We start from the raw sequence: 24,845 nt of genomic DNA on the forward strand, positions 1-24,845 counted from the left end.
TGCCGTCAAAGTGTCTGCTGTGTTTGTGTGACAGATTCCAGTCGGAGCGTGAATCAGGAGACAGGAACTTCGCCATCGGCTACTACTTGAAAGAAAAAAAGGTTTGACCTCATTTCACGACCTACACTACTCTCATGGCACACTACTTAAATTCAAAAAGAGAAACGCATATACAAAATTATACAGATTCATAATGGCCAATTGGGCGGTACGCTGGATCAGCTGGAAAAGGTGGGCCTCACAGTTCTGAGGTCCCGGGTTCAATCCCACACGCGCCTGTGTGGAGTTTGCATGTTCTCCCTGTGCCTGCGTGGGTTTTCTCCGGGCTCTGCAGTTTCCTCCCACATACTAAAAACATGCGACATTAATTGAACACTTTAAATTGGCCCTCGGTGTGATGTCTCCATGTGCCCTGCAATTGCCTGGCAACCAGTTCAGGGTGTACCCCGCCTCCTGCCCATTGACTGCTGTTTACGTAGTACATGAGTTTCACTTTCTGAATTAAAGTCCTAAAATAAACATTTGGGAACATGACTGCCCTTCTTGAGAAACAAACATAAACAGGAGGGTTGAAACTGGGGTGAAGACTATGACCAAATGTTTTTTTTTTTTCCCAATTTTGCTGTTACACTAAATTTTCATTTCGACAAGAGCTTGTAAGCATGAATATGGAATAAGAGTATTTGCTTTTTTTTTTTTTTTTTTTTTTTTTGTCTCTCTACACTGCATTTTGTCTCAAACCACATTTTTTTTCCCCGCAGTGTTTTCCTGAGGGGACAGACATGACATCTGTATTGGACCTCTACTTCCAGGTGATTCTTTTTCTTCATACTGTATCAGTGGTGATCGCCGTCTAAGTTGTTGCCTTTTACAAATCCTTTTTGAACCACAAGAAATTATATATATATATATATATATATATATATATATATATATAATATATTTTTTTTTTTGCAATGAACATTTTTTCCTTCCATAACGTTCACATTTGTATTAAAAAATGAACTTAATCACTGCATGATATAATCCAAACTAAATTTAATGTACAACTACTCAGCCTTTAAGACCTTAATCCATAATTTTGTTTGATTTTTTGAGGCATACTCTTCTAGACAATTTTGGTTGATTCCCCCAAATATTTTTTTTTACCGGTTATCAACTTATTGCTACATTTTGAGAGCCCAATGAAAGCAAATTTTGATCACTGCTATTTACAATTCAAAATACAGGGGGGGGGGGGGGGTTATTTCTGTCGGGGCCGAATAATGTAAATAATGCTCTGACTAAAATATACCGATTGTGTGTTTTGGACCTTCAGCTGTGCTCCATTGAGGTGAACTGCGAAAGCGCCAGCGTGATGGCCGCCACACTAGCGAACGGCGGCATCTGTCCCATCTCGGGCGAGCGCGTTCTCAGCCCCGAGGCTGTGAGAAACACCTTGAGCCTCATGCATTCCTGCGGAATGTATGATTTCTCCGGACAGTTTGCCTTTCATGTAAGTGGAAATGAGATTTATATGCTCATGTGGTTAGGTTTATGTTAAGTTGAGGGTCAAACTGACCCGCTTCAAAATAAATTAAAAAAATAGTTGGGTCAGATTGACCAACTTTCTTATTAGGAAACTGGAAGGTAAAAATATCCTTTGAAATATGTGTGTCGCTGTATCTCATAATTTCATCAGCGTGTCCTGTTTGTTCCTTCAAAGGTGGGTCTGCCGGCCAAGTCGGGCGTGTCAGGGGGCATCCTGCTGGTGGTACCCAACGTGATGGGTATTATGTGCTGGTCTCCACCTTTGGACAAACTGGGGAACTCGGTCAGAGGGATTCAGTTCTGCACGGTATGTAAATGACGAGTGAGTGTGTATGCCATAGATTCAGACATGCCTAATGCAGACGTGGAAATCTGTTTACATGTGTAAACTGGACTGCCCGAAAGCGACAGTTTCTTCCAAAATATCTCACGTGAAAGTTATTAGTTACATTTCAATATTACCTTCTCTGTATTGCGTGGCTTCTGTGTTATTTTGGAGTTACGCTCACTGAAACCAGAACATTCAATGTGGGCACCAACAAAAATAGGCAAATTGCAAAAGTATTTTTTTTTGTAATCTTGGCAGTAACAAATTATGTAGTATAGGAACAACAATTGAATCCTAACAAATCCTCATATTTTGAAGTAGTCAGAAATGTGCTACTGTGTTGATGAACTTCCAATTTAAGTTATTGACGTGTGTGTCTCCGTCTGAGGGGAGTCTGGCCCAGCTTCTACACAGCTTATGTTATAATTACCAAGGCAAATAAATAGTTGTTGTAGTCAGACCTTTTAACGTCACATTTGCATTGTAGGACCTGGTGGAACTTTTTAATTTCCACAATTACGACAACCTGAGGCACTTTGCAAAGAAGCACGATCCTCGCCGAGAAGGAGGAGAACAGCGGGTAAGTGTGTGTGTGTGTGTGTGTGTGTGTGTGTGTGTGTGTGTGTGTGTGTGTGTTTACTACTTCCACTGTATTTAACTCTCACAGAAATGTTTTTAAACGCAACAGAAAATGGCTTTGGAACACACAGTATAAATGATATATCCACAAAGTACGCACTTTACTTCATATTTTAAATTCATTTTTCCCTTCAAAATTCTTCAAGTGAAGCCCTGTGAATACTTTAGTACTTCACTTTTCTCACATTTTGTTGTGACAGCCTTATTCAAAATGGGATGGATGTGATTTCCATGTTTTTTTTTTTTGTTTTTTTTTTTTTTTTTTTTTGCAAAAAAAATATCATTGTCATTACGGGGTGTCATGTATTTTTTTGTTTGCGAAAAATGAATTTCATCAGATTTTAGAATAAGAAATATGGGAAAAAAGTGAAGTACAGTAAATACTCTCCTGATGTACTGCACATGCATTCATGTACACATGTGGTACTGTGAACAAGTATGAGCCCCCTTATCAAATTCTTATTTTTTGCATAGTTTCCTCATTACAGTGAGAAATTATCAAACAAACAAATATCGGACATATTTCATCCAAGTGAACTTAAAATGCTGTTTAAAAAAAAAAAAAAAAAAAAGACTATTTAAAATTACCAGGCACATTATTCAAAGTAATTGCCCCTGAAATCTAATAACTGGTTGGGCCATCCTTATCAGCAACAACTGAAATAAAATATTTTGTATAACTGGCAACGAGTTGGTCACATCTCGGTGGCGCTATTTTGGTCCACTTTTCCTTGCAGAATTGTTTGAATTCAGTAAAATTGGAGGGTTTTTGAGCATAAACTGCATTTCAATAGGATTAAAGTCTGGATTTTGATGAGACTCCTCCAAAACCTTTTTTTTTTTCCTATATGCTACATTTATGCCCGATATACTGAGCAACACACATTCTAAAAAGTTGCAATTTCATCTCGTCAGTCTATTTAAGATTTTCCCAAAAGTCTTTGGAATCATTCAGGATTGTTTATGCAAAAGTAAGATGAGACTTTGTTGTTTTTGGTCAGCAGTGCTTTTCATCCTTGGAACTTTGCCATGGATCCCATTTTTGGTTATTCTCTTCCTGTTTGTTGTGTCATAAACACTGACTCTGACTGAGGCATGGGAGGACTGGAGTTGTTTTAGCTGTCGTACTGGGTTCCTGTGTGGCCTCCTGAATGAGTCATCGGTGTCACCTTGAGGTGACCATCCACTCCTGGGACGGCTCACTACTGTTCTGTAATTTCTCCGTTTTGAGGTTAATGGCTCCCCTTATGGTTCATTTGCATCCTAAATATTTAGAAACATCTTTTGTAAGCCTTTCCAGACTGAAAGATGTCAATTTTGGACCTGTTCTGGAATCTCTTTGAACAGGTTTGACTGTGATCAAAAATGAAAATGAACCAAAACTTGTGATTGGTCACAATTAATGTATGATTTAATAAGGGGGTCATTTCTTTTTGAATATTTTTTTCCCCTCAATAATGAAATTACCATTATAAAAACAGCGGTTTAAGTTTGCTCATCCACTTATTTGATTGATTGAGGATTTAAACCTTTAAGTGGGGAACCTATAGCAAAATAGAAGAGAAGGGGGCTAATACTTTTTAACAATACTCTGCTTACATACACACATACAGTATATTTTCCTATTAGTACACTAATTTGTTATCCATGTGAATTGACACAGCAGCAATTCTTCGGACCCATGGACTATGAGAGCCTCCAACAGGAGCTTGCTCTGAAAGCCCCCCTTTGGAAAAAAGTCTCACCCACCGAGTCTCATCAGGATACCTCCACCACTGTAGTCTATAGGATGGACAATGTCAATGAATAATACATGCGTATGTGTGTGATCATATAGATCATGGCTCTGTTACCCTCAAATATTTATGTCCATTGGAGGACTATTTATTTCTTTTGAAGCAATCACTGCTGTTTTTTAATTGTGACGGGCTATGTTACTCACTGTATTTTTTTTCCTCCCGAGCCGCTAGCTGCCTTAGCGTGTACACAACCTTGTAAATGATTATAAACCCTTTGTTACGGCCTGACTTGAAACCCAAAAGTGTGCGTGAGTGCGGTCATGGCGGCTGTGGCTCAGTAAGGGGAGCAGCTCGTCGGTGGCTGCTTTGAACGGCTGAATCGGGAGGCCTTTGTCAAGCACTTGGGGCACTGTGATGGTGTAGCTAAAGCGCTATATAAATGTAGTCCATTTGCCATTGAGCGTGTGTAGCTGTAGTGCAACCGGCTTCCACACCAGGGTGGGGCAATTTATGGCTGAGCATTTAAATTTATCAAGAGTCCTGTAAAACAGATTAGTGGAATTGTGCATTAATTTATTAATTATACTTTGTTAATTAAATAAATCATAGAGAATGGGTGGAAATAATTGTAATTAAAATGCACTTCATTCAAATACACAATCAGTTAGTACAAATTTAAATTACAATATTACAAATCATCCAATGAATTCAATCCCAAGCTACTCACTAGCTTCGCTCGTGCTAATGTATTACCATTAAAAATAGATGAACAGACTGTCGGTTTGCAAACATGGCGTTTATGTTTTTAACGATGGGCGGCACGGTGGCTCAGCTGGTAAAGCGTTGGCCTCACAGTTATGAGGACCCGTGTTCAATCCCGGACCCGCCTGCGTGGAGTTTGCGTGTTCTCCCCGTGCCTACGTGGGTTTTCTCCGGGCACTCCGGTTTCCTCCCACATCCCTAAAACATGCAACATTAATTGGACACTCTAAATTGCCCCTACGTGTGATTGTGAGTGGCTGTTTGTCTCCATGTGCCCTACGATTGGCTGGCAACCAGTTCGGGGTGTGCCCCGCCTCTTGCCCGTTGATAGCTGGGATGGGCTCCAGCACTCCCCGTGACCCTCGTGAGGATAAGCGGTGAAGAAAATGGATGGATGGATATTTTTAATGATATATAAAATGTACCAAGGGGCTAAAAAGGTGTGGTTTTTTTTTTTTTTTTTTTTTTTTTTTTTTCCCGGGTCACATTGATCCAACAATATTTTTACTGTATCAACCAAACAAACGTAGCAGGAGGGTTCAGGCCGGCATTGTAATTTTTTTTGGGGCAAATATTGTATTTGAAAGGAACACTTAAATGCATGTGCGTTTACGTGCGCCTTCAAGCGAGACTACTGCGTACACGATGACCCGCGACAATCATGTTGTTGACAGTTCAGTAAGAAGAAATTAATGTGTAATTAGTGACATTAGCACGTTTTTATATTACCGCTAAGCACAGTAGTACCCAGGTAAAGTTCTCTTCAAGCTGCTTAACTCTGATTTAAAAGGGGGCATATTATGCAAAATGTGACTTTTGAACTGACAGTTGGGTATTAATGTTCTTGCATGTTGCACCGTACTTGGGCCGTCTGCTACAGTAGTGTTGACCAACCTTTACTGAGTCGAGGTTTGTAATGTCAAACATGTATTTTACTTCAGTAAAGTTTTAATAGCTCGTCACAGTTAACCCACGATTCCACTTCGGCGTGTAATAGATGAGCATTTAAAATGTTGCGTTGCTGCCGTAGAAAGAGGAGTAAAGATACGCGTTATATGTAATAAATAATAAACATTTTCCCGTCGCGGCACACTGGTTGCGAATCTCTCGGCGCCGTTGAGTGGAATTCGGTGGCTTGCTTATGAAATTCACTTGCTGCATAATTTATCCTCTTTAAGGGAAGTATTGGTTCTCATTATTTAGCTACATGACTCTTATTGTATTGCCAGGAGTTAGTGTTCTCCTCAAGTGTGTGTATACTGTAGTGTCAAGTGTCACAATAGAGCTTTCATTGCGCTCTACTGGATCTGGGAATCCTCGTAAGGGAACGGGAATGTCATTAGTGGCGCTGACTTCACTTAAAGGGGAAATCCACTGGTTTGCATTAACAGTGTATCTAATAGGTCACGTAATATGTACTCTATTTTGACAATATGATATTAAATCCTCTCATTTAATAGTGTTTTGAGAAGATTTTTATCGACATTTACGATTTTTCAGGGGCGCTGCCATTTTCGCGAGTCACATGACCTACGTGCGCGGATGTGACGTGCTACGTGGCGCAACAAAGGCTCGATTACACGGGACACCATTTATGCCCAGCGGTGATTTCTCTGATTTATCCTCATCTGATAAAGAAATAGCACTATCGGTTGATCGAGAAAGTGGAGGAATACTTTCCATACACAGCTGTGAGCTCCCCACGTAGGTCATGTGACTCGCGAAAATGGCAGCGCCGCTAAAAATTCGTAATTGTTGATCAAAATCTTCTCAAAACACTATTAAATGAGAGGATTTTAACATTACATTGTCAAAATAGAGTACATATGACATGACCTATTGGATACATTGTTCACGCAAACCAGTGGATTTCCTCTAAGAGTCAATAGCCGCTGCTGCCGCTGCTATCGGACCGGGTCGGGGTTTTTTTTGCTGGTGCGTGACCGTTGAGAAAGTATTTTTTTTTCGTGCAGTATAAAATGATTCAAAAAGCTTCTGTGGACAAGTTTCATTGGACTTGACTTGAGGACGTATTCGGGGTGTGTTTTATTATTGTAATTGCTTGTATATAAATTGTTAGGTGTGGAAGTAAATGATGGGCTCAAAATTTTATGAGCTGCCTGTTAGCAAAGTTTCTTTTTAATTTTCCCAAAGGCATTCTTAAAATTGAACGTAACTTGAATGGATCAGCAGATGAACTACTGTACGTACTACTGTTGTCTTTCTCTCATCGGCATGACAAAATCTCCACCTCATTGCATCCAATCGGCAATGATGACTCAAATGCAAATCACTGTTACTGGCAAGAGGCTTCTCAATTATTATAATTATTATTATTATTATTTTGCTTGTGGACTTGTCACTGTTAGCATGCTCTTTTTTTTTTTTCTTCTATAATTTGTATGATGAATGACAATTATGTAAAATCACCTCATGTTCATGTATGTCACTAATTTGTGTTGATTTGTTTCTGGGGAGATTATTCAATGTGTGAACATATTAAGTGTGACGTTGGAAATGTAAGTTTTTGTAAGTAATGCTATTTTTTTAAAAAGACTAAATAAGAAATTGACGAATGAACCTTACATTTCCAAAGTAAGCATTTTTTTTTTTTTTTTGTCTTTGAATTTGTTTTCTGTCCACATACGTGTGTAACTGTACATGACATCTCCATAAAATACACAATTGTAACTGTTCCATCCCATTTGTTTCTTTCACTGTGACAGCATGTCTGTGGTGTTTTTGTAAAAGTCCAATAAAGCACTCCTAGTTATTCATCCTGACATTTTTAGACTTCAATTGGGTGGCTGATTTTCCATGGCCATCAAAACGAATGTGAAAATTCAGTCCTGTTGCAGTTTTTCTTAAAGCAAGAGAGAAGCACATGCTCGGATTTTAATTAAGAGGAAACAGAAAATTGACAACAAAAAGCAAAACCACGAAGGCAACACCGCTGACATAGTTGGAGAGGGGTGAGGGGGGGATTTAGTACCAAAAGGATAAAAAAAGAGCAGCAATAACTTAATTTGTGGTTTCAGGGGCACCAAGAGACAAGAAAAAAAATACAAGACAACAATGGCATCCCTAACATGTAGGCTTTTTTTTTTTTTTTTTTTTTTTTTTTTTTTTTTTTTTTTGGTGAGGACTCATAGCATTTTGTTTCATTTCAATGGGGAAATATGACGAAGTGTTTTTGAGTTACAGGCGTGGCCACGTGATGAATTAAACTTGTTAGTCAAGGTAGCACCGTATGAGTTTTTGGAGGGGACAGATAACAAAAAGCAAGACTCCCAGTTTGCAATTGCAGTGGCGACAACTGCAACAAACAAGATGGAACAATAATAGCGTTAGCAATACTTTCCTAGAAAGTAATCATCATTTTTGAATGGTGTGTACGAAATAATCAACAATTGTGACTGTGTGGCTTGTGTCTTCAGGTCAAGTCTGTCATTAACTTGCTGTTTGCCGCCTACACAGGAGACGTCTCGGCGCTGAGGAGGTGAACCACAGTGTGCACGCATCCATGCATGCTTTTTAGTTTGATTTTGATTTGGTCATTTTTATTTTTGACCTGCTATGGTATCACAATGGCTGCGCCAACCAGAGACAAGTTTCTTTTTTTTTTTTTTTTTAACACATACTCGGCCAATAAAGATGATTCTGATTCCGAAGGGTGAGTAATTCCACATTCTAAAACCCCCATTGGTGAAATTTAAGTTGCCTATTCTAAAATTTAAAAAAAAAAGTTAAAAAAATTAATATTCCTAGACCTTGGTCAATTTGAACCACATTTGGGAAAAAAAAAAAGTTGAAATCAAATTAATTTGCCACTCATTAATTTTTACGAACCCTCTTGGTCAGACTGACCCGCATAATTCAATGTTCATGAAAATCTCGATTTAAATCCTCTTGGTAAGATTGACCTGCAGCAAATTGGATTTTTTTTTTTAACTCAATATTAAAAGCTTATGCGTCAAATTGACCCACAAATTTTAAGTTTAAAAGACTAGATTTTAAAATACTAGATTTTTTTTTTTTTTTTTTTTTTAATCCATGTGCTTTAGAAAATATACAGGTGTGTGTGTGTGTGTGTGTGTGTATATGTGTGTATATATATATATATATGTGTATATATATATATATATATATTATATATATATATAAAAACCTGTGTATTTTTAAGTTTAAAAAATATGACAATTTACAAACACTCCTCCCCATAGAAATCTATCTGTAGTTTTAATTTCGTTTTATGACAGGTTTTCATTCCACTTCAAACCCAGTTGATGCACCACTTTAATACAAAATTATCTATTTTTGCCTTTTACAAATCTTTTCCATATAGTACTCCTGTCCATACGTGTAATATTAAATGTATTAACCTGGAAGTGAAAAGTACCCATTAGATGGGAATAATATCAAAATAATTTAAAATGTATTTAATTAAAATAATTTATACTGTCACCAGATCTCCCCCCCCCCCCCCCCAAATCTTATCCCCTCATTCCCATTCCATGTCATACATGTGCATGTACTTCATTTCAGCCCATATGCCATAAGTGGAAGGTGATACAAAAGAAACCATATATCTGCGTGCAGGTTTGCCTTGTCGTCGATGAACATGGAGCAGAGGGACTACGATTCCAGAACGGCCCTCCACGTGGCAGCGGCTGAGGGTGGCGTGCACACAATTTATTCTTTTCTTTATTGCCTTAAGCGACATTGTAGAGTGGCGCTCAGTTACGACGGCAAAACCAATGAAATGCGAGCGAGGCTCGTGCCTTTCGAATGTTTCACAAAAAGTTCTTGGTCACTGCTGACAACATGAACCACCGTTTTTGCTCAATCCGATCAACTGTCAAATTCAACAACAAACAAAGCTGAAAGTCACCATTTGCAAACAGAAAAACATGTTAACTCAATTTAGAATTTCAGTTTTTCCCCAACAGAAGACAAATTTTGAGGTACTACCGCAATTCCCGGCCGACAGGGCGCACCTGGTTATAAGCCTCACCCAGTACATTTGTAAAGGACATTTGGTACATACATAGGCCGCACCTGTGTAAAAGCCGCAAGTGCCCACATTGAAACAAGATATTTAAAAAGAAAGGCCGTACACAGAGTTTAATGCTAGCGCTTCCACGCTAACTAGTCTCCCGCTAACAGAGCCAGTTAAAAGAAAACATACTGGTAAAAATCACTGGGACACGGCAGTAACACGGTAGCGCAGGGCTAACAGGGCCAGACAGGTTAAAAGTCACTTCCTCGGCACATTTTCCAACGGTCTCACGCTTACCTTTTCCGCTCAAGCACCCCTTGCGGCCATTACAAAAAGTGCACAAATTAGCCGCATCACCGCATAAACCGCAGGCATATAGGGTAGTTAAGTTGTAACCAGGGCGTGAATGATTGAAAACTAGCGAAGTCAATCTGCGGATTTAAACCCCATAGAGAATGCAATTTACTGGCTGTGACTGAGATTGTGCTTCCAGGTCACACAGAGGTGGCGCGTTTCCTGCTGGAGGCCTGTAAGGTCAACCCGGTTCCCAGAGACAGGTGGGTGTCCGATGGGGTACTTGCAACATGCCTCGGCTTGCTTTGGGGGTAAAATATTATGCAAAAAAAAAAAAATGAAACTGAACGTATGTGCCTAATGATGTGCTAGCAACCAGTCTGGGTTTGCAAGTCTGCTAAGACAAGACTCCAAGTCACCTTTGACCCTAGCAAGGACAAACGCGACTGAAAACCCGATTTGATGCTTTGTTTGGTTTTTGCTCTGCAAGTATTTTCCGTTCCAAACGTACTGTGGCGCTGTGTGCAGGTGGGGTAACACGCCGATGGACGAGGCCGTGCACTTCGGCCACCACGACGTGGTTGCCGTCTTGCAGCTGCACAGCGGCAAAGACCGGCCGGCCGACGACTCCGACAGCGCGGAGAAGAGTTTGGACAGTCTGCTGTAAGATTAAGGGTGGGCGATGGCTCGCTTTCCCCTCTTGCGAGCTGCAAATTGCCACGCGAGTGGACCTTTGACATGATTTAGTATGTAAAGAAGCGTAATATGTCATCTGTAATCGCCGTTGGAATTGGAATTGTTCTCTGCGTGTGTTTTTTGGTGCGTTGCCGTGTGTGAAAATGGATAGTTGACGATTTGTATTACCGTTGTTATTTGCGGAGACGTTGATTTGGAATTTTGCCACTTGACGAGTGCTTTTGTCCATATCATTTTGTTTTTTTTAGTCTTCTTATTTATCGACTCACACGAAGAAGAATGTATTTGAAATGTATTTTTCAGTATGACTCGAAGAGCTCTTTTCCAAAATAAAAGCCCCGCCCAACCAAAAATGGCCGAAGTAACGGCGTTCATCAGGTATACTTTTAACGTGTGTCGACTCAGATTTATTCAGACAAAATTTGGGTACATCATTTTTCGAAATGGATGAAGGCCGTTTTGGAAAAGAACTCCACTTGCAATAGACGCCCAGGTGACCTTTTTATGATGACGTACAACTAAGATGTTAGATGGATTTATTTTTTCCCGACAACTTGTTTTTGTGAAGTGTAAAATGGCCGCCATTTCACGCAAGGTAAGCACAAGGACACTCAACTTGACACATTCCATTTTCACGGTAAAGGAGCACATGTCGTCGCATCTTTGTGGTTGTATCAAAACAGATCACTACTAAAGTTTCCAAAATGCTAAGCCCAATATTTTGTGGTTATTTTACAAATGGTCTGAAAAAATGTAAACCCACTTTATTCCTTTTAATGTAAAGATTACATAAAAAAATAGGTCTATTTTTATTATTAGTATGATTGTATTGCAGGATCATCGTGTACTTGTAACTTCTGAGTTTGAAGGGCAACGGGTGAAAATTTTGCAAGTAATTCACGTATTTCAGTGCAGCCAAAATTACCTCCAAAGATTGGTCAGAATACCCCAACTATGTGCGTATCGAGTCTACAACATGGACAGGAACACAATCCTGTTGCGACGAGCGAAAAACCACCCATGATATTGTCACCCTTTTGAAAATGAGTCTTTATTGCCTGTATTAATAGTTTCCAGTGTTGTACCACTATATGAATCCAAAACACTAATATTTCAAACTCATCTTAAAACACTTTGAAAAAAATGATAAAGGATTTGTTTTGAGAATATGCAAAGACTCCACAATTGCTGCTAATGATCCGGACTAAATTTAGGTCTCCCCCAAACATACAAATGTTGTCTGTCAATGCCCCTTTGCGACCTGTCAGTCTCGTACAATAATAGCCAATCAGATAGCCGCATTGTCTTAACCCCTCTGGCTTGACTTGCCCCTCTTGTCGCCATGTTGTCCCACAAGCAATGTTGGTTATCGGTCACGTGCATTTGGAAAAGTTCACGTTACGAATAAAATGGTCCTCAGAGGCGTCTGGGGAACGTGCAATTCAGATGAAAGATATCCGGCTAGCTTCCAAGGTGCCCGCTTAATTCATTTTCCAAAGCCTCAAATGCAGTTGACGAAGTGTCTACGATGGATTAAGGCGTGGACAATATCAACAAACACAAGGCTGTATAGTAATATAATATAAATACAGTAATACTGTACTTCTTTGGCATCTTGTAGCATTTTAAGACACTACAGAGAGCGCACATCTCAGCACGGTGACGCAGCCGTAGTGCATTGGCCTCACAGTTCCGAGGACCCAGGTTCAATCCCGGCCCTGCCTGTGTGGAGTTTGCATGTTCTCCCTTTGCCTGCGTGGGTTTTCTCCCACATCCCAAAGACATGCAACATTTATTGGACACTCTAAAGTGCCCCTAGTGCGACTGTCTTGATGTGCCCTCTGATTGGCTGGCAACCAGTTCTGGGTGTACCCCGCCTCCTGCCCGATGACCGTGACCCTTGTGAGGATAAGCGCCTCAGAAAAGGGGGGGGGGGAGAAAACCGTAAATAGGTAAACTCGAGTTGTCAACCATGAATAGGAGTATAGCAGTATTTTCAACTGTGGAGGCAGCACTTCATCACCAAATCGCCTGCAAATGACTGAATCAGTGCATGTAGTGAACACATCGCCAAATAAACAACCCTATCCATAAATACCTTTTATCCATATCAAATCTTTTCAAAGGTTACAAAGTTGATGTTGCTCAGAGACGAACATGTCAGTGTCATTCTGATCGGAATTGTCCTGTGGGAAGACAAACAGAATGAGATTTACAAAAATGTAAAAAAAAAAAATAATAATTTAAAAGGGGGACGTAAGGAAGTGAAACTCACATCAGTGGCAGCCATGGAGGGGAACACGTCCACAATGGGCAAGCATTGTGGTGGTGAAGGAGGAGGTATAGGCAAACTGGGGGTGGGGGGGTGGTGGGGGTAGACAAACAAAGAAATTCAGCTTTTTTTTAAAACCTAAAAGGCCTCTGTGGGCTTCATTTGGGTCTGCGAATGGCCGTCTATCCCATAGAACCATATTGTGTGTACATCTCTCTATACACACACACACACGTATAATAAAACAAAAGTTAAAGAAATATAGAGTATGTATTATCTCATACTTACTCGGTCACATTCAGACGCTTTCGTTGCAAATAACCCAAATAGGTTTTAGGTGCCACCTTATCTGCACAGATAAAACATTTCCATACATTTTCTCGACGTTAATACACTACAGTATACGGCTCACAAAGAGTTGGCAATATTCTGCTTTGGGGTGAGGTTTCAGGATGAGCCCAGAAAAATGCACCCTCACCTTCTTCAAACTTGTTTGTGTACTACTCGTGCAAATTGCTGAAATGAACAACCCGTAATCACTTGTGAGCACATCCAGCGCTATGCCTGGAAAAGGTTTATAGTGCATTTTTTTCCCAGAGTTGATCCTGAGATTTCCCCTCAAAGGCCAAAATCCCAAAAAGTGGTTTCAAAAATGCGCCCCAAACGTGTTTAGTAAGGCAGTTGGAGATGATGGTGCGTACCGGAGCCGGTGTAGTAGCGCCTGAAAGCAGCGTCTTTGTCCACGTCTGGGTAAAGATAAAGCAGCGGGTTCCTTCGGATGATGCCCTGAACTCTGGGGATGAAGTCGTAAATCACGTTGGGCAAAGGATTGTCGACCAGGTCTTTCTTAGTGTAGGGCTCAATGGAGTGTACTTGGGCCTCTGAAGACAGACACGGTGACTTTGAGCTTCTTCTCTTCACGGTTTTGCTTAAATGAGCGTCCGCTAGATGCCGAGAACGTGCGCATCTACCCGCGCGTACCTCCATTATAGTGTTCCACCCAGCTGTAGGAGATGGCGCCGTCTTGGTAGCTTTCGCTAAAGCGGAGTAAGAAGGTGCCTGTCTTTTTTTCCTGCAACAGCTCCTTGATTTTCTTCCGGCTCACAAAGCCCATAATGCACCTAAAAAAAATAAAAAAGCCCACTTGAAGATATTGATAATCAGGCAGAAATTTTTTTTTTTTTTGGGGTGAGATGGTTTACCCGTCGCGCCACAGGTCCACCAAGTGCTTTTTAATGAGATCTAGGATTCCGTCCAGCCAGAGCCACACATTTCCATTTTTCTTACCACCAGCCTTGCCAAATGAGTTCCAGTTGACGAAACCGGTGGGATGCTCTGTGGGGAAATTCGCAATGTTCAAATGAACACCAACGGGCAGGCTGGTGGATTTTCCGTCTCTAAATGTGACCTCGGATTTACTGGCAACCAGTCCAGGTTGTACCCTGCTTCTTGTCCAAGGTCAGCTGCGAGAACCTCCACAATGGACCTTTCCGACCCGTCAATCACTCGTACAATAATAGCCGACAAGATGGCCGCATTGTCTTAACCCCTGGCTTGACACGCTACTCTCGCCGTCTTGTCCCACAAGCAATGCTGGTTGTCAGTAGTGTAAGTTAATGTTACGGAGAAAATGGTCCTCAGAGGCGCTTGGGGCACGTGCAATTCTGATGAAAGATATCATGCTCGGTCACAAGGGGCCTCGTTGATTCATTTTCCAAAGCCTCAAACACAATTGACAAAGTGTCTACGATGGATTAAGGCTCGCGGAAGACCGCACGTACAATTAAATGTGGACAATATCAACAAACACAAGGCTGTATGTTCAAAGGTAAGTGAGGAGGAAGTATCTTCTCTGAGTTTGATTGAATTATTGTCAGTGCTTTATACATTGCGGGAGAACAACTTCCACTTTGTTAGTGTATCGCTGACCTGCTGAATGAAGTGTCATGTTTTATGCCGATGAGTCGGGTGAAGGATACGTAAATGCGCGTTGTCATGCAAGAGAAATGTCTATTCGCTTATTTGTATCATATCGGACTTTTAAGACAGAGCACTGGGTACCATTATGAGCCAAGTCAAATGAATGCACCCACACACTTCTAAAGACTACAATGATACTACTCGTGATCTTTCCAAGTAAAAAGTACTCACCCCTGCTTTACATGCACAGTACGATTCCACTATTTTATCCTGTTGGATTTCAATATGAACTTTGTGAGGCGTCAAACTTTTTTTTGCATCGATCGCCAACGTTTCGCTGTAACTCTGATATTGCGTCCTGCTCCGTCCAAAATCTTAATTCCGTGTACATATCCTTGCGTGAAATAGTTGAGACCTCTTTGTAGAACCCTCTTGGACAAGTCTGGCGCATTTGGCAAAAAAAACATACCGCAATGTTACTGGGAATACGCGATAAGAGAATCCACTTCAAACCTGTTCTGTTCAGTCGCCATTATGGAAGATTGTTGGAGATGGCAACTGTTGCTAAGGGGGGGCGGAGGTGAAGATCGCCAGTCAGAAAGGTCCATTGCAGATCTGTTTTGTGTCTTACCCACAATTTTGTCTCTGAGCATGGAAAGTTGGTTGTCGTCGAGCGGCCGTTTTCCGACGGACAAAAATTGCCAGCTCAGAAGCTGGGACAGGTCTGACCAGGAGAGGGGAGGAGGGTCGGAAAACAGCGACAGGTTCTGAACAGAAAACAAAAATACAAGTTTGACATTGCTTTTTTACACAAATGACCTGAATCTTAGCAGAACCGACGGAGTGCAATCATTCTGTTTAGCAGACTGATGATTCTGTCGTATCTGATCCGCTGATCCCACTTGGCAGAATCAGCATCAACCCTACAGACCCAGTGTGGTGGTGTCATTACCATTGGTTCACTGGTGGACATGTTGTACCACATCACTGATGCCCAGGCACTGTGACCCTGATCGGGAGCGGATATGATGACGACTGGCAGAGACCTAGCCTACAAGGTAAAAGGTAAAATTCTTTTTTATTTATTACAATCTCTCAACTTCAATAACACATCCTTTGAGACAAATTCTCATCTTTCTTTTCAAATTGGCGCGCTCACTCGCCTCAATGCGACAGCGCAGTCCATTGCACTGAAAATCTGTCTCAAACGTAATGACGTGAAGTTCTTCTGTGACGGCCAAAGAACGCTGCCAATGAGAAAATACGAATGAAAAACAGGCCTAACTCTTCAATGAATACGACATTCATCTTTTTTTGGAATATGGGAGCAAACTGGAGCGCAAACAACCACGGGGTGAACATGCAAACGCCACACGGAAAGGCCGGAAATTGAATTCTAATCCAAAACATTTCCACTAAAAAGCACATCCAGGGGTGTCAAACAATTTTTTGCCACGGGCCTCATTGTAGTTACATTTACCATATGAGGGCTGTTATGACTGTGAAACAAATCAAAATATTAAATGACCTCATCATCATGTTTATATCAATTTACGAACAAAGTTTGGAATCAGAAAAATCAAGGGTAATGGGTCTTTCAACTATTGTTTATATGTGGTAACATAAAAATGCTTGTAATTTCTCAGCATTATCATTTATGGTAAATGACAATTTCAAATTTTGTAACAGTTTCACAAGAATCAAAAGGAGTTGACACACTCGATTTGCCTTCACGGGCCACATAATGTCCCAGATGTGGCCCTCGGGCCTCGAGTTTGACACCTGTGTGCAAACCTCAACCACATCAAGCACTTAAAGAGCAAGACGAGTAAATAAATGACCAACGTGCGCCATCTATTGAGCCCAAGCCCTACCGTATTTGATCCCGGAGCGCTCTCTCTGGTTTCCTGAAGTTCCTGGAAGAAATTGTATTTCATATTTTTCATTCATATTTTCATGCAAAACGGGGTTAAACTTCACCCTTCTTACCATGTCTTTAAATTCTGCCACCAAACAATAGCCAGCGATGTCCTCATCCATCACTTTGTTCAAGTCCGAGGTGAAAGCAAAGTGACGGAAGCTGCAATATGGGGAGAAAAGAACTCTGATAAGTGCCACTCCGTGCCACATAAGACTTATTCGTTAATGAAACTTAATTCTTACCCTTTCATTTTACTTTTCTCAGCAACATCCCTTGTTGTCAGAGATTTTTTAAAAAAAGAAGAAAGAATGCAAGGCGTTAATTTTGTCTCTTAATGGTCTCACACGACAGTATTTGTCTTTGACTTACTTGTCAATTAGAGGTTTGACTTTAAGCATGTATCGGAATTCTGGAAGATAAACCAAGAACCTGAGAAGCAAACAAAAGATAAGAGATTTGTAACCCAAACTTATAATAATACTTTGTGTAAAGGCGGCACGGTGGCTCAGCTGGTAAAGCATTGGCCTCACAGTTCTGAGGACCCAATCAATCTGATTTTATTATTTTTTGTGAAGTGTAAAATGGCCGCCGTTTCACGCAAGGACCCTCAACTTGACACATTCCATTTTCACGGTAAACGAGCACATATGTCGTCGCATCTTTGTGGTTGTATCAAAACGGATCATTGCTAGTTTCCAAAATGCCAATCCTAGTATTTTGTGGTTATTTTACAAATTTTCCAAAAAATGTAAACCCAGTTTCTTCTTTTTAATGTAAAGATGAAATTCAAATAATTATCTCTATTTGTACTATTATTACGATTGTAAGAGTATAACGGGTTTAGTAGTTAGGATAATCGTGTTTGAAGGGCAATGGATGAAAATTGTGGAAGTACTGTTTTGCAAGTAATTAATTTTAATTAATCTGGAGTGAAGTTTCAGGATGAGCCCAGAAAAATGCACCCTCACCTTCTTCAAACTTGTGTACTACTTGCTCAACTTGCTGATATTACAGTAACAACCAAATGAAATGGACTTCAATCCCAGCCCTCGCTGTGTGGAGTTGGCATGTTCTCCCCGTGCCTCGGTGGGTTTTCTCCGGGCACTCCGGTTTCCTCCCACATCCCAAAAACATGCAACATTAATTGGACACTCTAAATTGCCCATAGGTGTGATTGTGAGTGCCGCTGTTTGTCTCGATGTGCCCTGCGATTGGCTGGCAACCAGTTCAGGGTGTACACTGCCTCCTGCCCATTCACAGCTAGGATAGGCTCCAGCACTCCAGTGAACCTTGTGAGGATAAGTGGCTAAGAAAATGGATGGATGGATTGCCATAAATAAAATAAATAAATAAATACAAAAATCAGAGTCACGCACATAAAATTCATGAGCTCAAGAAGTCAACAAGATTCATAATAAGTTTAGCTAACGGCTTTTTGCTCTGACAATTTATGACCAATTAAAAAAACTGATTCTGAAGTTATGAAAAGCTGCTATGAAGGAATAGGGGGTCCTCGCTTTCGAACGTGTCGAGCTTACAAACGATGCGTTCTCACCTCAGCCTTACGCTGAATTTGGACTTGGTCTTAAGTACCAGAGGTCGCTGGATGTTAGCCAGGTTTGATGAGGCGGGTTGTTTTTCCACCACTAAAGCGCTGAAACAAGAGACATGTTGCGTCACGGCTTTGCCCAACATAAACGTTGTGCTTGGCCACGACACGGCAACAGTCGCAATGTCGTGTCTTACTTGGAAAGAAGTTTTGTGAGCAAAGACTGCGTGAAATGATTCATTTCAGCGAGCGTGACCTCGGTGGTGTGACGCCCCCCGTCGGGGTCCGGCACCCTGGTCAGATGCTGTTGAATTTCTTGGAGCACCTTAGCCACATTTGTGAACCTAAAACAAAACAAACAAAAAAGACTAATTGTTTTTAAAAGTTGATTTATAACACATAAAAAAAAAAAAAAACTTTTCCCAGATGTAAAATGTCTGACATTCTTTCATCAAAATTCCCAGGGGGTCAAGAATTATCAGACTTTTTACAATGTACTGTACTTCTTTCTGCCCTTGTCATGCACATGTTCTCGGCCAATTACACTGACGACGAGAACCGGTTCCAGAATGTGTATGTGTGTGTGTGTGTGTGTGTGGGGGGGGGGGGGGGGGGATAATTGCTAATAAGCGATGGCAGGGAGGCGTTCAAACATTATACTTGTATACTGTGTATTTGCCGCATCTACACGTTGCTATCTAGCCAACAATTTCACCGCTTTTCAACTGTAAATCTCCACAGTGGACCCCCATAGAGCCGTGCATTCACCTATCTCCGGCTATTTTTTCAAATCCCCCTCACCCCCGTTTTTGTGGGGGCGACAGGGATGGAACCAACCCAATAAAATCTCTTCTTGCTGCTCTATTGGGCCTTTGTCAAGATTCCACGGATTTTCGCTATTCACATGCTCTCCTACACCCAGCCAACGTGCATCCAACAAAACTCTTTGCAGCTCTGCTTACATTGCACAAAGCCACCGTTGGCTAATTTGACTAACATACACATGTAGCAGTGGGGCGGAAATGCGGAACGCATTTTAAAAAAAGGCCGGCTCACCAAACAAAGATTTACTTGGTTGTTTAATATTCCCCAACGATAATACAGTTTTCCATAAAATGCCCCCCTGAAGTCAAGGAAGGTTTTTGTACCACTTCTGCAGAAGGTCCAAGCAGGTGTCACCGGGCTTTCCGATGCAGGCCAGCTGCTGGCGCCGCTTCCACTCGGGCAACTCCACGGTGGTGAGCGTCTGCACCGCGTCCTCTGCGGTCAATAAAATGCTCCTCAGCTGCTTGAGGACAATCTGAAGGAAAAAAAATAAAGTCTTCATATTTAATATTTGCCCTATTTTTAATCATTCAGGGCTGGCTTGTGGTGAGCGAAAACGTGTAGGGTGAGCAATGGCTCATCTGCACAATACAGGCCACTACCACCCGTCCCCCCCACCCCCGTACACGTTGAGCACTGCAACCATAAGATTAATATGTTGATGTTTTTTTCAGTTAATGGATTAATTGGATGACTGACAAAAAGTTTGACACCATCAGTTTGAAAAAAAAAAAAAAAAAAAAAAGTTTCAAATTGAAAGTGAAGAAAATCCCAAAACATCAATTATGAAATTATGATTCAGTTTCTGGTTGGGTCTGGCCATAAAATTAAAACGCAAAGATCTGATTTCACTCAAGAAATCCCAGATTTATTGTTGAGAGTCTGAAATTCTCTAAATTGATTGATCATCAAAAAGTTATTGATTAATTTGATAAATCATCATTAATTAATTGTTACACCGCTACTCGTTATGAAGAAATATGAAAACTGCATTGAATTGCTGAACTCTAAATTCACGGGGCTTACTTTATTTCCCGTACGCTAGTGGTAGTTGCTGATCACCTCGTGGTGAATCCCTACATATTTTACAGAAAATGAATGAATACATAAATAATGTAATAAATCGCTGGACATCACCAAACAAAATAGGAAAAAAAAAGTCAGCACACTACTGCCATTTAGTGGGATAGCATTTAATTGTTCTGCCTGTCACTATATGTCAACTGGCTTAGACAGATGAACAATACAATGTTTGTATAAATCACAACATTTTGATCGCAATTTCTCAGAGCGCAAGTGACAAGGTGGCTTATCCACACTACCTGCTTTGTTTGGAGGAAAAAGTTGCATTTCTCCACAGTGTCCCAAATGCCCTGCTCCTCTGCCAATGACATGGATGGAAAAAAAAAAAAAAAATCAGGAATTAAAAAAAAAAAAAAACTCACATGTTGTGTCACAAAAACAAAAATAAGTACCGTGTGTGATGGGGAGGAGTATGTGCAGGCTTGCCAGTGATGCGATCTCTTCCCCGACCTCCTACGATCGTGTCGAATTTGAGCACGTTAGCGACGGACAATGGGGCAACATTTTTGTCGGCTGAGGTGAGTTACAAACCTGCGACATCCTCTCCAGGTCTGCGATTTTGAATTCCAGTGTTGGCTGCGTCATTTCCTCAGCTGGACAGACGCCAGCCTGCCAAAACAAACAAACAAACAAAGTAACAAAAAAGTCATACAGGTTTGGCGGAAATTTGACTTTGCAATTTCCTGTGAACAAATAATCAAACGAGTCCGACGCTTTTTCCCCAAAACTTCATTTGTGGGTGCGTCCTTTAGAATTTTTAACGGGTTGTGAAAAATTCAATCTACATAATAATAGCCTCGCCCCCCCCCCACCCACCCCACTGCATAGAGTTTCTCTTAACCATGACCCGGCAAATAAACTGGGTGAAGACGCGGTCTAACTACGGCTATTCTGCTCACTGTTTATTTTTGCTGACAGTACAATAAAATTGTTTACCGGAATTTCCGGCCTTCAAGCCGTGTTTTTTTTTTTACATGCTATCAACCCTGCGGTTTATGTGGTGATGCGGCTAATTTGTGCATTTTTTCTAACGGCCACTCGAGGGGAAAAGGTAAGAATGAGACCGTGGAATATATGTGCCGAGGAAGTGACTTTTATCGGTCCGGCCCTGATAGCGCTGCACTACGGTGGTACTGCCATGTCTTAGTGATTTTACCGGTATGTTTATTTTTTTTCCAACTGCCTGTTAGCGCGGTGCTAGCGTTAGCATTAGCTCTCTGTGTCTCTCTGTGTACTGTCCTTCTTTGTAAATATCTCGTCTGTGACTTTTACCGGCCCTGTAAGCGCTGCGCCAGCCTGTTGCTGCTGTGCTACTGGCGTGTCTCAGTGATATTTACCGGTAAGTTTTATTCTCACCGGCCTTGTTAGCATTAACGCTAGCTTTAATGCGATACTAATGCTAACAGGGCCGGTTAATATAAAACTTATCTCAGTGCTAGGGCAACGCTAGCATTAAACTCTGTGTCTTTTATGTAAATATCTTGTGTTTCACTGTGGGCACTTGAAATGGTATTTCTTTTACAAATGTACCCAGTGAGGCTTGTCACCAGTTGCACTCTGTAGGCGGGGAATTACGGTAAGTACCCTAGTGCTAGTCTGTTGCCATAACATGTTATTCCAATGAAACGTCAATTTTCGTATTGCAAATCTTTTTACCTGTGCTGAAATCAGGATCTTCTGCTCCTCTATTAGGCACTCGGAGAGGATAGCAGCCAGGTTCTTAGGGTTGTTTTCAAAGACGTTCTAGGTAAAAATAGAAAGGATTTGGTTATAGGATTTTGCTTTGATTTAAAAAAAAAAAAAAAAAAAAGTCTCAAACTGTAAAAGCACAGCAGCAATGTTGTAAGTTGAAAGTCCAAAGTCTGTCCCACCAGCACGTATTCTTTGATTCCGGGAAGATCCGGACCCTGCAAAATGTTCTCGTGGTTGACACAGCGGCTCCATTCTTCTTCTAAGTAAACCAGGAGAGAGTTGAAACAAGTCTTCGCCTTTTGGTCATCAAGAGATGCTGAAAGCCTGAGAAGAAAACCCACCCAAAAAAAAAAAAAACAAACAAACAAAAAAAAAAAAAGATATTTTAAGACCTTAACTCGTACATACAGCAGGTATATGGCACAATAAGTTTATCTCAACATACCCCAACAAGAAAGGCCAATTGCATCTTGAGTAGACTACATTTAGAAGTGAGTATTCTACTGTTAATACAATAAAATAGTGCATGTGAAGGGCAGGTATTATTTTTGTCCACATGGGGTCTCCATCCACATATTCTAGGGCAGCGGTCGGCAACCTTTGACACCGAAAGAGCCATTTGAACCAGGTTTCCACGGAAAAGAAAACACTGGGAGCCGCACATCTAAAATGAAAAAAAAAAAAAAAAAACCTTATACTACTTTACCGCAGCATGTTTCTTATGAAATCCACGTGCTACAGAGAAAATTACATTTTATTCATTTAATGAACCCATTTTGAACATTTTGAATTCTTGAAAAATAATAACAATGAATGTCTCTTTCAAATAAATTAAAAAGCTGAATTTAAATTGTCCATGTAGCAAACGAAAGCAGAAAAATGCCATGAGGCGTCATCCCTATATCCATTTATCTTATCTAAAATGAAGATAACACTGTATATATTGCTTTTTCTTACCTTTACACTTTTTTCTGCACAATTTCGTCTTTTTTTTTAAAGTCCGCAAATAAGTGTTCTGAAATCTTAAGGAATGATTCTTTCATATATTCTCCATCTGTGAACGGTTTCCCATGCCTGCCCATTTCCTGAGCGGCCACAAAGCTTGCATATGTAGTTGAATTTGCAGACTTCACCCACTTCTTGAATTGATTTTTCGCCCGGTCAGCCTTCTGCATCAGTTCCGAAACAGCTTTTTTCCTCTCTTCTCCCTCTGGATATTTTTCAGCAAAGGCTCTGTGTGTATTGTTAAAATGTCTTGCAACATTTGACCGTTATTGTTAGCCAGTTTTTCTCCACAAATTAGGCATACTGGTAGGCCACTCTCGCCCGAGGTAAATGCAAATGAATCTGCCCAGGCATCATTGAATGTTCTATTTTCTTGAGATATTTTTCTTTTCTTACATTTCTCCATTGGCTTTGCCGGGCTTGAAAGTCGCTCAAAATAGACGGCGTTTCAGTGGGTATACCCGCTTCCGCAGTGTGACGTCTATTTTGAGCGACGAAAAAATAATATCAAATAATTTAATTAATATTTTAATATTTCAAGATCACAATAATCTTCAAATTTAGAACTAAAATAATACAAAAACTGACACAAATAAAACACACTTCAATTAAATACAAAAAAAAAATTTTAGTAATTTATTTTCCCAAGCCAATCAGAGCCGCATTATAAGGATGAAAGAGCCGCATGAGGCTCCGGAGCCGCGGGTTGCCGACTGCTGTTCTAGGGCCATGTTTTTTTCAAAGGGGAAATCCAGTGCTTTGCATGAACAATGTACCCTATGGGTCATGTAATATGACTCTATTTTGACAATGTCATGTTAAATCCTCTCTCATTTAATTGAGTCTTGAGAAGATTTTTGTCAATTACGAATTTTCAGGGGCACTGCCATTTTTGAGAGTAACATGACCTACGTGGGCGGATGTGACGTGTAACGTGCCGTTCCAAACACTCGATTACATGGGACACCATTATGCCCAGCACTGATTTCTCGGATTTATTCTCATGTGATGAAGAAATAGCAGTATCGGTTGATCGGGAAGACGAAGGAATACTTCCATAAAGATTTCAACCTGTGGCTGTAATTAATGTTGAATATTCGGATGGTTCTTCGGACGGGAATGACGCGGAGTCTGACTACTGGGAGGCCTATGCACGACATAAGTGCGTAAACAAAGGCCCGCGGAGCTCCAGGCCGGCAGCCGCGGATGGTTCTTTGGACGGGAATGACGCGGAGTCTGACGAGTGAGCTCCAGCGGCGGGCCGCGAGACGAGCTTAGGCGTCCGGGGAGGCCGTTAGCCAAGCTTTGGTGTCCGGGTAGGTTGTTAGCCGAGCTTTGGCGGCGGAGGCCTTTAGCCGAGCTTCGGCGTCTGTCCACGTAGGTCATGTGACTCGCGAAAAAGGTAGCGCCCCTGAAAATTCGTAATTCTCGATAAAAACCTTCTCAAAACACTATTAAATGAGAGAGGATTTAACATCACATTGTCAAAATAGAGTACATATGACATGACCTATTGGATACACTGTACATGTAAACCACTGGATTTCCCCTTGAAGGAATAAAACCTCGTCTTGTTTTTGATGGAAATATG

General features: G+C 40.9%; 2 protein-coding genes across 4 annotated transcripts in view; one reads left to right on the forward strand and one right to left on the reverse strand.

Moving 5' to 3' along the window:
• Window positions 1-11,750, forward strand: part of glsb (glutaminase b) — a 32,345-nt gene extending 20,595 nt beyond the window's left edge. Inside the window, exons 10-18 of one of the 3 annotated variants that reach the window (XM_061841288.1) lie at window positions 35-101; window positions 762-812; window positions 1,319-1,495; window positions 1,706-1,837; window positions 2,346-2,438; window positions 8,436-8,497; window positions 9,598-9,674; window positions 10,491-10,554; window positions 10,820-11,750. In XM_061841288.1, the coding sequence (XP_061697272.1) occupies window positions 35-101; window positions 762-812; window positions 1,319-1,495; window positions 1,706-1,837; window positions 2,346-2,438; window positions 8,436-8,497; window positions 9,598-9,674; window positions 10,491-10,554; window positions 10,820-10,958 (862 nt within the window). In that variant the 3' untranslated portion in view covers window positions 10,959-11,750. Of the gene's footprint in view, window positions 1-34; window positions 102-761; window positions 813-1,318; window positions 1,496-1,705; window positions 1,838-2,345; window positions 2,439-4,160; window positions 7,776-8,435; window positions 8,498-9,597; window positions 9,675-10,490; window positions 10,555-10,819 lie in introns of those variants that run through there. The other 2 variants (XM_061841290.1, XM_061841289.1) reach the window with 2 other exon arrangements.
• Window positions 11,751-12,019: 269 nt separating this feature from the next.
• The window catches only part of stat4 (signal transducer and activator of transcription 4), a 31,969-nt gene continuing 19,143 nt past the window's right edge, over window positions 12,020-24,845 (reverse strand). Inside the window, exons 25-45 of the mRNA XM_061842262.1 lie at window positions 22,429-22,573; window positions 22,214-22,300; window positions 21,089-21,166; window positions 20,950-21,010; window positions 20,797-20,855; window positions 19,798-19,949; window positions 18,847-18,993; window positions 18,656-18,754; window positions 17,470-17,529; window positions 17,343-17,372; window positions 17,169-17,259; window positions 17,054-17,095; window positions 16,343-16,426; window positions 16,132-16,230; window positions 15,811-15,946; window positions 14,462-14,594; window positions 14,241-14,380; window positions 13,961-14,140; window positions 13,548-13,608; window positions 13,263-13,338; window positions 12,020-13,173 (exon numbers count right to left, since the gene is read on the reverse strand). Of these exons, the coding sequence (XP_061698246.1) occupies window positions 13,108-13,173; window positions 13,263-13,338; window positions 13,548-13,608; window positions 13,961-14,140; window positions 14,241-14,380; window positions 14,462-14,594; window positions 15,811-15,946; window positions 16,132-16,230; window positions 16,343-16,426; window positions 17,054-17,095; window positions 17,169-17,259; window positions 17,343-17,372; window positions 17,470-17,529; window positions 18,656-18,754; window positions 18,847-18,993; window positions 19,798-19,949; window positions 20,797-20,855; window positions 20,950-21,010; window positions 21,089-21,166; window positions 22,214-22,300; window positions 22,429-22,573 (2,026 nt within the window). The 3' untranslated portion in view covers window positions 12,020-13,107. The remainder of the gene's footprint in view (window positions 13,174-13,262; window positions 13,339-13,547; window positions 13,609-13,960; window positions 14,141-14,240; window positions 14,381-14,461; window positions 14,595-15,810; window positions 15,947-16,131; window positions 16,231-16,342; window positions 16,427-17,053; window positions 17,096-17,168; window positions 17,260-17,342; window positions 17,373-17,469; window positions 17,530-18,655; window positions 18,755-18,846; window positions 18,994-19,797; window positions 19,950-20,796; window positions 20,856-20,949; window positions 21,011-21,088; window positions 21,167-22,213; window positions 22,301-22,428; window positions 22,574-24,845) is intronic.

The sequence above is a fragment of the Syngnathoides biaculeatus genome, chromosome 14 (genome assembly GCF_019802595.1).
Source record: "Syngnathoides biaculeatus isolate LvHL_M chromosome 14, ASM1980259v1, whole genome shotgun sequence".
Classification (NCBI taxonomy): Eukaryota; Metazoa; Chordata; class Actinopteri; order Syngnathiformes; family Syngnathidae; genus Syngnathoides; species Syngnathoides biaculeatus.